A 16039-nucleotide genomic window follows, 5' to 3' on the forward strand; every position below is an offset into this window, starting at 1 on the left:
ATAATTCCCTGGTTCACTGTAGAGAATAGAAGCTGAATAACAACTAGCTTTTATTAAGGACTCATTTAAGTGCTTGGCACTGTTCTAAGTGTTTTGCATATATTGACTCAATTTAATACAAAAATTATGGAAGGTATATTATCATCTCCACTTTATAGATGAGAGAATTGAAGCACAGCAAGATTAATTAATTTGCTCAAAGACACACAGCTAGCAAGTAGTAGACCTAGGATTCAAACCTCAGCATCCCAGTTCCAAACAGCCAACATGATTTGGTCCCTACTCACAGGGGTTCCCAATCTCATTGTGGAGGCAGGCCACAAAAGTAATTAATGCTAAAAGTCATCTGTGCTTGGTACTTAAAATAACATTCACTGATCAGCTTCAGTGGCCTCACCTGGGAACTGTAGAATTGTAAGCCCCACCCCAGACTCTAACAACATCCCTAGGTGGTTCCTAGATAATCAAGTTCTAGAATCACTGCTCCAAACAAGTAGAGAAATGGCTTATTCATTCACTCAGCAAACTTGGCCCAGCACATTCTACATGTCAGGACCTTTTCTAGGCATTGCGGTGTCGCAGTGACTTGTTTAAAACATGGGAAATCCTCGTGAATGTTTTTAAATGTCTCATCCTTAATTCTTCATGAGGGTAGAGAACAGCATTTCCCAAAGACTACTCTTTGAAACACTCAAGTCACCTGAGGTAATTAAATACACTCAATGGTCAAATTAGTTTGGGGAACACTGAATAAGGTTAGCATAGCCCTCTTAGATTCATAAATCATATCAACTCAATGAGCACTCTGAAAAGTCCTGCAGTAAGTAAACCTGTTTCACTTTAACTTTTTTTTTTTAAATCATGGGAATTCCCCCCACCTCCCATTATCTACTTACCATCTTATCTTGAGGAACACACTTTGGAAGGTTGTATCACAATTTACGAAGAGGGTTCACACCAGGTGGTCGACATCTTACAGATGAAGAAATCCAGGCTCAGAGGAGTTAGTGAAAATGACTTGCTTCAATCACTTGGCTGATAGAGGCTACAACCAAAGTAAAAGCTTTGAGTTCATGTCTGGTACTATTTCCTTGACCCTGGGATGTTTAATCAGGCCGTTAACCATCAGCGCCTGTTGAAGTGTGGTTGCATGTCACAGGAGCCTTAAGCAGGATAAGGGATTTATGGGTTCATGCAACTGGAAGTCCAAGGATAGATCAGGCAGCCTAGCCAGGTTGATTTGACAGCTTATTAGGGTCATCAAGAACTCATTTCTTTCAGGATACCTTGACTCAGACTTCTGCTGTGTCAGCTTCATCTAAGGCTGGCTCCTCATGGCTGCAGATGGTCACCAACCACTCCTGGGGCCACCTCCTGCTCCCTCCACACCCAGGGCAGTTCTCTTTTAAAAGTGAGAGGCATTTAACCCAGAAACTATCAGGGAAACTCTTCTCCCATCTGATTAGCCTGAATGGGACAAGATGCCCATTCCTGAGCCAATCTCTGTAGCCATGGAAATACTATCCATCCTTGAGCCAATCATGGTAAGAGACTGGATTATCCTGATTGGCCTAGACTAATGGAGCACTCCCTGGAGTTGGGTCAGTTCTCCAAGGAGCCTGGCTGCTATACGTTGTGGGGGAGGGGATGTGGGTGATGGTTGTTAAGAAAACAGCTGCAATGTTCACAGCAAGGGTTTTAAGTCACTTGAAATTTAAACCAACAAACCATCATGGTGTACATTTTTAACACCTTCAGTTTTGTATATCAACTATACTTCAATAAAGCTGAAAATTTTTTTAAAAGAAATTTAAATCAAAATATTTGAATCAACTATACTTCAATTGTGCATATATGAATATATATATTTGAAATTAGGCAGTTTCCAACCGGTAGGGTCATCAGGGATACGGTATAACATTGTTTCTTAAAAGAAGGGCTTTAGCCCATTCGCACTAGAATCAGGGGACACTTGTTAAAATGTAGATTCCTGGGCATCTCTAAGTAAGCCTCTGAAGTGGGTCCTGCCTTGGAATCTGCATTTTAATCATACATTCCAGTTGCTTGTATCAGCCCTGGTTTACACATGCTGCCCTGGGGTAATTATTTGCTCTGCAAAGTATCCTGGATTGGATTATAAATTACATTTCCCCTCTTCCAAGTTGACACAGCAGAGCCAGTGAGAAAGGTCCCCCCTCCCCCTGAAGTGATGAGCCCAGACTTCCCATCTGGCGCAGTAGAAAGGGCTTCAGGGTCAGCTCAGCCACTTACAAACTATAATTCTGTTGAATACCTTCACCTTTCTTGGCCTATGTCCTTGCCTGCAGTGTTGGGGTTGATGACAAGGTGGTTGGGGGTACTGGATGAGAGGACATGTGTCCAGTGTCCAGCACAGAGGCTGCCACCCAGGGCCCAATATAGATCAGCACTGGCCTCCCCATCTGGCTTCCAGGCTCTCTGAGCTGAACTCCAGAGGCCCTGTCACTAGGGCCCCATTTGCGAAGGCGGCACCAGACAGGCTGTGGGAACGAGCTTCACAGCTTTTGTCAAAGTGGCATAATAAAGCCCCCAAGTGTCTGCTTTTTGCAAACTGGGATGGCAGATCAATTGTGGCATAAACAAAATAACAGGTTTGGTGCAAACCAGGGGACAGATTACGCCTCTGCAGGGTGTGAGTGGGGTAGGGGGATAATTTGCGGGATGGCTGGGTATGCCTTTTCTCTGGTTGAAGCTTCCAGGCCCCTCTGCAGAGTCAGCCTGGCTCCCCGCAGATTGCCAGCGCTTAGGGGACTGTTCTTTCATTCTGCGAAGCATCTGGCTAGGCTATAGCACCAGGCGTGGACCCTACCGCCCTCCCTCAGCAAGAGGCCTGACCTGGGGCCTCAGTGCCCCCAGAGCTCTGAGCCTCTTGGTCCAGTTGATGAGGAAGGAGGGTAGACTATGCCCCCTCCACCCTGTCTCTGGAGCTAAGCTGACAGTAGGGTCTGGAGGAAAGCACAGGGAAGTGAAGTGGACACAGGAGCCAGATCTCTGGAATCGAGGCAGTGAGAGGGACTTTTGCCTTGGGTGCCCTCTGTGCTCTCAGAGAACCTCTTGACCTGCCTGTCATTCTGGGCAAATAGTGCCACAGCTAGTCAAGCATTTGGTGTCATTTTGGGCCTGCAGTCATGGCCATGGGGAAACCTCAGGACAAATTCTGGCCCAGCCTCTATGTGGGGGTGGCAGGGAAAAGCTGTGCCTGGCCCAGGGGTGAGCTACCAGCAGAAGATGGGTAGGGATCTGTGCAAACTCTCAAAGAAGGCAGCCTATATACTCTGTGAGGGCAGGGATGGCATCTGTCTGGTTTTATTCTGTGTCCCTGAGCCTAGCACAAGGCCTCCCAAACCAGGTCCTTCGTAAGTGTCTGCTGGACAAAAGAATGAGAGGTGGATGCTGGTCTTCTGGCTGCACACCTGGTGGTGGCATCATGTAGAAGCCTCAGCAAAGGCCACAGCCCTGTGGGGAAGGAGAAGGGTCGGTAGAGAAATGGGTCTCATTCTGGGTTCCATCACCTGGGAAGAGGCAGGTCCTTGGCAAGAAATCCAGACTCTAAAGGGGGTGCTGGGGCAGAAGCCAGGAGTCCAGACATGGAGGAGTCTGGAGGAATCTGAGGATGCTCCTCAAAGTGGAGATTGCCTTTGACTCAGGGGTAGGTCAGGCAGGGCCTGTCTTGTGAGAAACCCACGGGGCAGATGAGTCCCCAGTCTGGGAGCAACCAGCTGGACTGTCAGCTGGAAGCAGTGGTCCCCTCTGTGCCTCATTCCTCCTGCTGTCCTCAAGCCCTGGGGTGAGGCTGGTTTGAATAGCCCTGCTGTCTCAGCTGTGCCAAGGGAAGGGGGATGAGTCTGCGTTGGTGGGAAAATTGATGAGCAGTGGTCCCTCTCCCCAGCAATGGTCAGTGGAAAGAGCCACCAGAAGAGGGAGGACTCTTGGGGACAGGAGTTGTGACTGAGGGTCAACCACTCTCCCTGTGTGAGAGTGCTCTCCTGCTGCCAGGCCTAGAGGACTGCAGTTCGGGCCTCTAAGAAGAATGGAGGCCCATGGTGTTCTCAGAAGACAGTCTAGGGTCATGAAAAGGGCAGATATTAGACACCAGCCGACTTTGGTTTCAGTCTCAGCTCCACCATTTCTGGGCTGTGGGGTCATGGCAGCTACTTGGCCCCTCGACCCCTCGTCTGATAATCAGGGACGTGCCTCCCTTATGGGTTGCAGAGATGGAGCAGGGTGAGGCCTGTGGGGCTGGCACTGAGAGAGGGGGGCCTTCACCACAGCGAGAGTGAGTCCAGGTGGAACCAGTTTATTAAATGGGCTGACACAGGAAATGGCTTTGTCTTCATCTATGGTTTTAAAGAACTCCCCCTTTGGATTCGTTAATAATATCTTAGATAGATGCTAGAGTTTTTCCAATAAATTTTTTTAAATACCAGCAGTTTTTAAAATGAGACTTATTCTCAGATGTCCACTCCAATCTAAATCTAATCTTCAAATTCACTTCTAATCAAAGCTCAGTCTCTCCCTCAGCTCTGGCTTGGCCCCTGGCTTGGGGACCTGCAGTGTGGGAGGGGTCATCTGTTTGCTTGTTCTTGGTCTTACATCACTGGTGCCACTATCATCCTTTTGCCCACTGTTAAGACAGATAGACCCATTCATGGAGCCCGTATGGTCTTTGGAGACCACCCTCTTACACAGGGACCACTGCCCTACATCTTTCCCTGAGTGGGCAGTGCTTCCTGTGACTACCTTGCATGCTGTCTCCCGCCCTCTGCCCCTCAGGCCCCCTTGATCACACAGCAGCCCTCCTGGGGAGTCTCTTCAGCTCTGGCTGCCTTCTGCAGAGTCCATTTGACATGTGTCACTCACACACATCCTTGACTCAGGATGCCCTAGGAGCACAGACTGCCCCAACTGCTGCCCTCTTCCCGCCCCTACCTGTGTGGGCTGCTCCGGTCAGCCTCTGGCCCAGAGAGCTCTCTTGCACAGCTTCAGACTCCAGGAGACACCTCTGGCTCTCCCCCCATGTTCCACTCCAGTGCTCCTGGATGAGCCTTTGAGTGTCCGCAGCTCAGCCAGCATCCACCAGGAAGTGAGCTGCCAGGCCACACTTGCTACAGCCTGAGGGCCTCTCAATCACCTCCCCCCATCATCTCTTGACCTGGGAATGCCACAACACTCCTTCCTACTTCAAGACCATCTCCTATTATCCTTGGATAATTTCTAGCCTGAAGGTGGGTGGTGGGGCTACTGGTCACCAGACCAATTTTGCTGTTTTAGCAGATCCAACATAGATGTACCTAGAACTTCTCTTTAGAATGAGGGCTAATGTATCACATGTCACTCTTAGCTTTAAGACTTTAGATGACAATTTTAAAGAATAAGGAAATCCCATTCAGTATTCTCTTAAGCACAGGATTTATATTCCAGGCTCAGGATTTTTGATCTCTGTAGGAATTTAGCCAAGTGATTCCCCTACTAGCAGTATTGTTTTCCCTTCATGAGTAGCAGCAGTGTTGTGTATGATGTTCTAAGCACCAGGCTAGAAGCCAGGACACGTGCATGGCATCTGTCTCCCACAAGCTGTACGTCATGTCCCCTCTGCCCCTACTCCCTCGCCTGTACAGTGAGTAGGAGATCAGAATTAAGGTCCCTCACAGCTCTAACAGTCTAGGCATTTTGACATTTTTATTATGAGAGTACAAAAAACTTATAAAATACATAGTCTGACAAATTATTACACAACTAACACCCATGAAACCACCTAGATCAACAGAACATTTTCAGCACTCCAGACACCCCATAAGTTCCCTTCTAGTCACCACACCCTGCCACTCCCAATTCTGACTTTACCAAAATCACTTCCTCGCTTTTCCTTATTTTACCAGCCAAGATTCCACCCCTCAAAAAATATTGTAGATCGGTTTTGCCTAGTTTTAATTTTTATATAAATGGAATAATTCTCTTGTGTTCAGCTCCTTTTGTTTAACATTCTTTTGTGAGATTCATTCATGTTGTTGCAAGTAGCAGTGGTTTATGCTTTTTCGTTGATATATAGTATTTCCTTGTATGAATAGACCATAACTTAGTTAGGCTGCAGGTTATCAATCTAGGACTTTTTATAAGTATACACACATGCACACACATACACACACAAACACAAACACTCCCACTCCACATATAGTCATATTGATTCAGAGATGACTTCTGTATGAATTCAAGAACTTGACTTTGGCTTTAAAGTATAGCAAAACTCCTCTATCAGGTTCCTGGTTACACTGCTAATTTGTTGGGGTTTTTTTTTTTCACACTCTTATGGCCAAATTCTGAATCTAAGGACATAATCTATCTTTCTCAAAAGAAGTATCATTTTAAGATTTTCTCCTAACTTGAGTCAGTAAGCATAAGATGAAGGCCATGCCAGGCAATTGGGCATTTCCTGTAGGAAATCTAAAAAAATGATTAGCATACAAGGTTAAGGGATTATCCTGGAAAAAAATGTTTTTCTCTGGATTTTTAGGGGAATAGTAAGCCACTCCTTTCCCAGAATTGGCCCCACTCCACAAACAGTGCATAGGTAGACCTCCTGACATTGGGCATGTATTAGCCACGATGCCTCTGAACTTTTGCTGCAGAGGTGTTGATAGGTGCTATTGTGCCACTCAGGTGATGCATTTTCAACTCAAAGCAGCAGTAGATTCTCATGCTAAGGGATCACATCCTCTCCCATAACCAGAATCAGGCAAACATAGGTCCCACAAAGACATCAAATCTGACAGCTGGCTGAGAGCACAAGATGGAGGAGCAGAGCTGCCTCTCTGCACTGCCCTGGATGGCATGGGCCAAGCATCCTGGTGGGAAGCCAAGTCTTCTGCAGAAATCAATTGATAAAGAATCTCCCTTAAACAGTGCTTTGAACAAATGAGTAAGTTAGGACTTAATTATGAGTTAAAGCACTAAGCAGCTGCCCAGGCACATTGCAGACCTCCCAGGACAAAAGTGACCCCAGACACATGGCAGTGCAGGACCCAACTGAGCCAAAACCTTTCCCTTGGCTACATGTGTGATCAAGGGTGGTCCTTGGGTGAGAAGGAGCTGATATCCAATGGCGGAGCCACGCTCACTGTCTGAAGGTTGAGGACTCATTCTCAAACAGTTCTTTTGTCAGTTTCATAAACCCCTTTTCAGAGACCATCCAATATAGCTATCTGGACTGAACACCCTCTACCCAGCAATCCCAGAAAAATGAAGCCTTCAAAGGATTCTGTCCTAACAAGGCCCAGGTGTGCCACTGGTACCTAAAAACGATTTCGGGGATGGGAGAGCTGGTGACATTGTTTTGTGGGTATCTCAGTGGTTTGCACCAGGGCAGCTGTTTTGTTTTGCATGTCCTGATGGGTCCTTCCCAATGACTATCCTGCCTCTCTCATACTGATTGGTAGGTCTCCAGGACGAGGAGTTAGGGCACCTCCATCAGTTTAGGGGCTGACCAGATTTAGGAACCATGTCTAGTGCCACCAAGGGAGACAAATGTCTACGTACTGAGTGATGCCACTCAGGATAGAAGCCATATCAGCACCTGCATAGGCCTGCCCCCCACGGGGGGCCGGCTGGAGACCACCTGACCAGCCAGGACCTCGTGACCCCTGCTCTGTCTCCACAGGTTTCGGCATGACCACCCCAGCAACAGTGGGTGGGAAGGCCTTCCTCATCGCCTACGGGCTGTTCGGTTGCGCTGGGACCATCTTGTTCTTCAACCTCTTCCTGGAGCGCATCATCTCCCTGCTGGCCTTCATCATGCGCGCCTGCCGGGAGCGCCAGCTGCGCCGCAGTGGCCTACTGCCCGCCACCTTCCGTCGTGGCTCTGCACTATCGGAGGCCGACTGCCTGGCGGGCTGGAAGCCCTCTGTGTACCACGTGCTGCTGATCCTAGGCCTGTTCGCCGTGCTGCTGTCTTGCTGCGCCTCGGCCATGTACACCAGCGTGGAGGGCTGGGACTACATGGACTCGCTCTACTTCTGCTTCGTCACCTTCAGCACCATCGGCTTCGGGGACCTGGTGAGCAGCCAGCACGCCGCCTACCGGAACCAGGGGCTCTACCGCCTGGGCAACTTCCTCTTCATCCTGCTCGGCGTGTGCTGCATCTACTCGCTCTTCAATGTCATCTCCATCCTCATCAAGCAGGTGCTCAACTGGATGCTGCGCAAGCTGAGCTGCCGCTGCTGCGCGCGCTGCTGCCCGGCGCCCGGCGCGCCCCTGGCCCGGCGCAACGCCATCACCCCGGGCTCCCGGCTGCGCCGCCGCCTGGCCGCGCTCGGCGCAGACCCCGCGGCCCGCGACAGCGACGCCGAGGGCCGCCGCCTATCGGGCGAGCTCATCTCCATGCGCGACCTCACAGCCTCCAACAAAGTGTCGCTGGCGCTGCTGTAGAAGCAGCTGTCCGAGACAGCCAACGGCTACCCGCGCAGTGTGTGCGTCAACACGCGCCAGAACGGCTTCTCGGGCGGCGTGGGCGCGCTGGGCATCATGAACAACCGCCTGGCCGAGACCAGCGCCTCCAGGTAGACCGCGCGCCTCGCCGCGCCAGGGACCCTCACCAGGCTGGCGTGCAGCCCGGCGGCGTTCGCTTTCCTTCTCTAAGACGCTGGCGCTTTCTTAATCTTGATCCAATAAAATGAAACCAAAAAAATTTTTTTTAAAGAAATACTATTTGGCCAGGCCTGATGTTATCAAGGGCAGGTTTTGGGGGAGCCTGTTTTCCTTGTGGGTCCCTTCTTGGAGAGCTGTGGTCCCCAGCAGATTCTCCTCCAGGGAGAGAAAAAGTGGCACCCCAGACCCTCACCTGGTGCATACCGCAGCGAGGAGTGTGCCGCCCCTGGGTTTAGCAGACTGGCACTAAACCCAGTCTCCATGCACATAAGCAGCTGGCAACCCCAAAGCATATGGTGCAACTTTTCATGGCTCTGACTTACCTCCGCAGCATTTAGAATCCTGGCCCAGCCTAGCAGCTTCCTTCTGGTCGTCAGAAGTGATATAGTCACAGTTTTGACAGGTGGGGGTGGGGAGAGCCATATGTTGCCTCCCGATGTGTATATATAGAAGAGTCGCTACACACAAAGAATGGTGTAGTATTATGCAATGAGATGAAACATAGCACCAACTTGCGGACTATGGCATTTCCCTGAGATTTGGGAATTGCAGTGGTAAGGGGCTTAGCAGGCTTTTCTCAGCCTGGAGTTAGTCCACTTAGCACAGAGCACTGGGCAGCTACTTCTAAAGAGGGAAGGCCCCTAGGGAGCATTCAGGCCGCAGGAGCACAGCTCTGCTTCAGCTGGCTGATCCCTGAGGCTCAGGGCACATCTCTGAATCCCCTCAACCCTCCTTTCACCAGCATCATCCAAGGGAAAGCTTTTCCTAATTAACAGGAATATCTGAGTCTTCTCTGACAAGATTTTTCTTTGTTGGTGTGGATTTTTTTTTCTTAACTGTTTTCCCTTTTAGAGAGTGCAAGGCTGCCGAGTGCAATACCCCCTCCAGCTGCCCCTCCTCCTCTGCAGCAGGGTTCTGCCTGCTAGAGCTGTGGGCCCCAGGGCCTGCAGCACCAGGAACCAAAGCAGCCGTCCTGCAAGTGTCAGAGAATTTGACTCCAGAGCCTCTGAAGTGTTTGGGACATATCCCATTCTAAACCCTGTTTGGCCCCCACTGATAGATAATCAAGTGAATGTGTTTTCTGTATTGGAGGCGGAGAAAAGCAAGAGGGAGAGAGCTGGTGGATGGAAGCAATTTTAGGAATAAAGTTTTGCTCTGGATGATCCCCAACTGAGGGACAGGTTCTCCCAGATTCTGTCTTGTAGGGGTCACTGACCTGGGGGAAGGCCAGATATCCAGCCTTCACTGAAGAGATGAGGGTCTTAGACTGCAAAGGAACAATACTCTTTTGGCCCATTTTAGTCATCCAAAAAGATGAGGATCCCAAGGACAAATATCAGAGTCTAGTCAGACACCGTGTGACCCATCAATATATATACAGCTTCTGACAGGAAATCTTAGAAAAGCACCAGGACTTCTCACACTCTCTGCCTGAGAGGCATCAAAAGCCGTGAAATCTCCCTCCCTGGCAGTGAAGAAAACATATGTGCCTGGAACTCATATACACACACACACACACACACACACACACACACAAACACACACACACACATAGCATTAAGAGTCATACTTGAATGTCAGCCTCCCCTTTCCCCTTCCAGTTCATGGCAGGAAGGAAAAAACAAGTTAGGATCTGAGTGACTCTCTAGCTACTTCAGGTCATTTCTTCTTCAGAGGTGAGGGGTAATTTCTAATTTGGGTTGGGATTGGTTTTTTAATCACTGGCTCTAATTTGAGGGTGAAACCAGTGAGGAGGAGCTGGCCGGAAGAGAGGTCAGTCTTGCCAGTTCCTGAAGGGTAGGCTTCCAGAGAGCCGCACTTCCAGGATACACTGTGCGGTCAGTCAGGCCAGCTCCGTGAGCCACTTGCCCCAACCCCGCCACCCCTTTCCCCCATCCGAGTGATGGCTGCAGTCACACTGAAGCGATGGCACGCTCAGAGAGGCACAGTTTTTTTTTAGGGCAGAGTTCTCTAGCAGGACCTAGAAATAAAGTATCATCTTTATTCCTTTAAAAGAAAGGAAGATTAGAAGGCATCCAATTAGAGGTGTCACCTAGGCAACGGGAAATAACTTGAGGATCTGAGCCATCCGGAGGGGAAAGTAGACATCCCCATGACAGAGACATCTAGACCGTGAGGATGTAATAGCAGCAAAAAAGCAGCCATCCCAGAGAAAGTGAGCCCCAGGAACAGCACAGGAGGCTTAAGACACAGTCACCCAGGCTCCTTGAGCCAGACAGGCCAAAGGGGCATCCAGGCGATCCACCGACCAGCACACAGGACTCCACAGAATCCCATCCTCACAGGAGGGAACAGGACCTGCCTACAGAGAGGAAAATTTCAAAACCCTCCTTGGCAGTCTACTCTGTCAGCAGTGCTTCCTAGAGTCTATTCTGAGTTGCTCATGCTGCAGCCTTAGCTGTTTTCACTTCTTTTCCTATGCTTTGCCTTTGGAAGGAGGCAACTGGAAACAGCTTCAGCAAGCTTCTGAGGGAATCGAAAGCATGGTTTGAGGGGCAGGAAAGGGACCCTTCGAGTTCACCAACCTCCCAGAGAAACACCAGTCCTCTAGTGTACAATGGTAGCTCAGACTCAGTGGTATGCCCGTATTTTTGCCCATGTTCCCCTGGTCCCCCACTCCGCCCCCCTCCCCTCATTTCAATACATCAGTATCCTTCACCTCAGGCCAAGGGTCTCAGTGTCTCAGATGCCCAGAAGAGCCAGGCTCCCAAGGTCAGGGGGACTGATGGAGCCCAGACGCATGCCTAAAGGGCTTGTTGACATCCTGCTTAAGGGCGAGCATTGAGAACCAGACCTGCTTGACAAGTAGGGATGGGATCCTCCCATCATTTCAGGATTATAGACATTGATAGGGACCTCTTTCTTTGGTGCAGGCTCTTCTGAATCTTAGGCTAAGAAAGGGCTCCATTCTCTTCGATGCTGTGGCCTCTCCCAGCATGTGGGGGTCTCCACTCTGACCCACAGCTGGTCACTCACTGTAGTCACAATGCCTCCAGGCTTGAGAATTTGCTTCCTAACCTGAGGCCTACACCCATCCCTCTCATGTTGAGGCTGTAGGGCTCCCATAAAGACAGCATGGGCTCAAAGAAGCCCTTGCCACCCATCCGTGGCCACACAGAAACCAGGGTCTTAGCAAGCAGCCGGGCCTTCTCAGAGCTGAGGAGGCAGAAAAGGAGCATCCTTGGTCCCTTGTTTGCTAAGAAGGCTGGGTGGTCAGGCCCCTGTGTTCTCTGACTGAAGCCAGCTGCTTTGGGCCTATGAAGGAGTCAAAAGGCTCAGGCAGCCTCAGACCCTCAGCTTGTGGAAAATGCCAGACAGTCCTGACAGTCCTGGGCATTTGCCAGGAGTGTCGCACATCACAGCAACACACACACACACACACACACACACACACACACGTCAGCCTTATGAAGAGTGCCTAGGCCCGTTCCCCAAGAGAAAAAATCCCAGTCTGGGCCACTTTAAGAAGAAAGATTTCACATTTTTAACTCCCTGGAGATCTGCAAGGGCCTGGAAAATTCCTCTCTGTCTTGGGGGAATCTCATGGACACTTTGCATGTATCTGTGTTTTACATAGAAGCCAGCGACCAAACCCAAGCCAAACCCTGGAAACCAGCTGCTAAATTTACCCAGGCTCCTCTGTCCCTCAGACAAGCCTCCAAGCAGGTCCCCTCTTCCTGTACCCTGGGTGGGGGGTGCCTGAGCCCTCCTGGCCACTGGCAGCACATAGAGGCGAAGACCACAGGAGCTGGGGGCCAGGCGGCTTCGTCTTACTGTAACTTTTTACATTCTTCACAAACAAAAAGCACAATTCCACATGCATACTGTCTGGAAAGCACATTCAGGCAGACTGCTTGAGGCATTTCTGAGTCCAGAAGAGGTGCTGGCTGGGGCTCATTTCTTTATTGGAATGGTCGTTAGAAAATGTGCTGGCCAGTGCCGTTGAAGGCTCCACACTCTGCGAGGTGAGGAGAGGGGTGCTGCTGAAACCATCCCCCAGGACCAGCTCTTCAGCATGGACTCAGGGTCTGGACTCTCGCTCCTGGAGCAGCTCTGACACCTCCAGGCATCACGCCCAGCCAGTCTCATCACACATTGAGAAGCAGTGAGATTTCTGCACCAACCTGGCCCAAGACCCCCTTCCCCTTTCTGTCAGCCTCTTCTCCTGCCCTCTCCTCCCCTTTGCTTTACAAATCATTTTCTATGCTACCCGTTCTCTCAGGAGGGGGTTAGAGCATGCAGGGCAAGTCTGCAGGGTTTCTTAGACAATACATTTATTTTTCTGAGCAATGTTCCAAGAAAGGGCTTGGAGGGTGTTTAAATTAAAGATGAATAAAATGCAGCCTGCCACCCCTTTGAGCTGTTTGCTTTCTGTCGTCAGAGCCACCTGCCTCCCGATCTCCCTGATCACACCTCCTCTCAGGAGGACCCAGGAGACATTAGCTCCGAGGATTGGGCCCTGGTGGCAGCGTCCCAGGGGAGTCACTCTGGAAAACAACAGTGACATCCATCTGAGCTGAGAGCACCCATGGACCTCACAGGCAGCTTGGCCAGACTGCCAGAGCCAGAAAGAAGGCAGAGGAATGGAAGAACCCAGCGCTGGGAGAGGTGGGAGATGGTCCCAACTGTGGCTAAGGTTCCCAACCCTGGCTGTGCAGCAGATTCTCTGAAGGGAGCTTGGAAAGATACTGATGCCCCGGCCCCACCCTGGCTACCGGAGATTCTAATTTCAGTGGTCTGAGGAGGAGTGCAGGGAGACACTGGAATTTTTTGGCAGCTGCCCAGGTGATTCTAAAGGGCAACCAGGGTCTTGAACCCACACTCTGAACATGGAGCACTCATACTACGGGTGGAAAGAGCACCCATTTAGAAGCTAGGAGGTTTGAATTCTAGATCTGCCTCTGGGAGCCAACTTCCTCAGATCCTCAGTTTCTCCATCTCTAAAATGGGATAATGATATTGTCCCCCACCCCCACCCCCACCTCTCAGGAGGCTGGGAACTCTGAAAATTGTAAGTGCTCCACAAGTACAGTGTCACTGATATAGAGGCATTTCATGACAAGAGACCTGGTAGCCCCTATTGCTTCTGCAGGGAGCCCCTTCTGTGGGGCCAGCTGAAGAAGAAGGCTGCAGCCAAATAATGGCTTCTGCCCACAATGCCTTTGCAAACATCTTCTTTTGGGCACCTCTTTAATCACCATCTCCAAACTACACTGAAGCTTCCTCTCTCCTCCACAGCCCCCTCCCCAGGTCATCTTTTTCCTTCCAGTTGCCCTAGAGAAGCCCTAGAGATGGGAGTGACTTGATAGGTCCCTCAAGTACAGGCCCTACCTGCCTCAGTCTGCAAAATCCCTCTGGCTCCTCCCAGTCCCAGAGACTTCGTATGGCAGCAGTAACACGCGTTGTACTATTTTCCATTCTGTTTTTTTGGTTTTGTTTTGTTTCAATGCTGGTCAAAGCTATTAAACTGATTTCCTGATCTGCCTAGGAATCATACCCAGCAGTTTGCAAAACACGAGCATACGGTGTTTCTGGAAAGAGATCTTCCAGCTAAGACCTACCAGCTAGCTGGGGCAGTGAGGGAGCTTGGTGGGCTCTGGTCACCCATCAGCCTTCCTCTTTCTTTGGGTCTCGTGCCCCAACTGTGTAATCAACTCAGGTGGGTGTTTTAGCTGCATGAAGTGGTCCTTACTTTCCTTTCAAGTTCTAAGGCCTGTGATTCCTATGACATTTTAAATCCCAGCTGGCCATCCTGGATGGACTGCCACCCCTCTCCCTTCTATGGTCAGTTACTTTTCTGTGAGTATATTTGTTTTTCTAACAAGAAGATTAAATTAAAAAAAGAACTTATATTTACTTAGCCAGGTCCTTGAACAAGAGATTTGCATATTTATCTCACTTAATCTCCTACCAACCTTGGGAATTTGTTACTTCCCCAATCCAGCATTTTGTCCTGGTCAGAGGGGTTAAGTAACTTTCCTACTTTGGGGCCAGGAACACGCCTTGTTGACTGGAGAGATAAGCGTGAGAAGGACAGAACAGCCTCTACTGCCCATGAACTTCAGGCTTGCGGGAGGCCAACAGCAGACTGGGCACCACAGTCCTGCAGGATGAGGGTTCCACGTCCATGGGCAGTCTGGGTTGCCAGGAGCCCCCAGGGAGAGGCAGCCAGCCCACCAGGAAGTCGAGGAAGACTCTCGGAGGCAGGCTGTCCAGGCTGACCCAGAGGGGCCACAGTGAGCTGGCTGATGGGGGACTGAAGTGTCCCAGGCAGAAGAAGCCGTATGTGAGAAGACAGAGAGGGAAGCTGTGTGCGGTTCTGCAGGCCTGGAGCCCGCAGAGTGCTTTCTCAGCAGGTAAGAAGTGGAGTCTGGGCAAAGAAAATCACATTCATGTCCCCTTCCTACTCCATTTTGAGGGAAATGTTCACAGAAGGGATGACGGTAGAATTACCAAAGAAAGACTTAACCATAAAGCAACGAACCCAGTGATGAGAGCTCACTTCTACCTCTCGGGCTGACTGTTTGCAGATCTCCTCCCCTCACTGAGGTTCCTTTTCTGTGTCAGCAGAATGAGGGACTGGCCTCTCAGTTCTGATACTCTGAGGTTTGGGAGGAGAAATGTAACAGTGCCATGGGGATTCCTATCAAGAACCATCCTCAGCAAACATCAGCTGTATGCCTGACCCAGCCTGGACAATTTATTCCAGTTCTTCTTTGTCCATGGACTGGGCAGAGCATCTGGATACAGGATGGAAGGAAATGTGCCCCGCGAAGGACTGGCCAGCTTCCTGCTGAAAGCTGCAGCCTCAACACATCCCCAATCCTGTGAGCACCTCCGTGAGCTCCAGGTCATCATTTTCAATTGTCCCTGCTTCTTCCAGGACAAACGAAGTACCACTCTCTATAGTTGTGCTGTCTGATGCAGGCGCCACCAGCCACACACAGCTCTTTAATTTTAAATGAATTTAAATTAAGTGAAATTCAAAATTCATCTCTTCTACTGCACTGACCACAGTTCAAATGCTCAGTATCCCCATGTGGCTAATGGCTACCATATTGGCCAGCACACATACAGAACATTTTCGTCATTGTAGCAAGATCTGTTACACAGTGCTGCTCTAGAGAGAGCTTTGGGGTCAGAAAGCTTGAACACCATGGTGGCCCTGTGGCCAGGGGTTGGTGGAAATTGAAGTGGGAGCTCTTCCCCAACCACCATGCCCCACTGTGGTCCCCTCTGCCTCCATGTGACCTCTTCTCCCTTGTCTCTATGGAAAGCCCTCCAGCTGCTGTTCACCATGGGGCATCCATCCCTCCCCTGCCCCCAAGACAAAGGCATT

General features: G+C 50.1%; 1 protein-coding gene across 1 annotated transcript in view; it reads left to right on the top strand.

The window, feature by feature from the left end:
- KCNK12 (potassium two pore domain channel subfamily K member 12) overlaps nucleotides 1–8703 on the top strand; it is a 44140-nt gene extending 35437 nt beyond the window's left edge. Inside the window, exon 2 of the mRNA XM_031672585.2 lies at nucleotides 7694–8703. Coding sequence (XP_031528445.2) covers nucleotides 7694–8460 — 767 coding nt within the window. The 3' untranslated portion in view covers nucleotides 8461–8703. The remainder of the gene's footprint in view (nucleotides 1–7693) is intronic.
- The last annotated feature ends 7336 nt before the right edge of the window (nucleotides 8704–16039 follow it).

Source organism: Vicugna pacos, chromosome 15, assembly GCF_048564905.1.
Source record: "Vicugna pacos chromosome 15, VicPac4, whole genome shotgun sequence".
Classification (NCBI taxonomy): Eukaryota; Metazoa; Chordata; class Mammalia; order Artiodactyla; family Camelidae; genus Vicugna; species Vicugna pacos.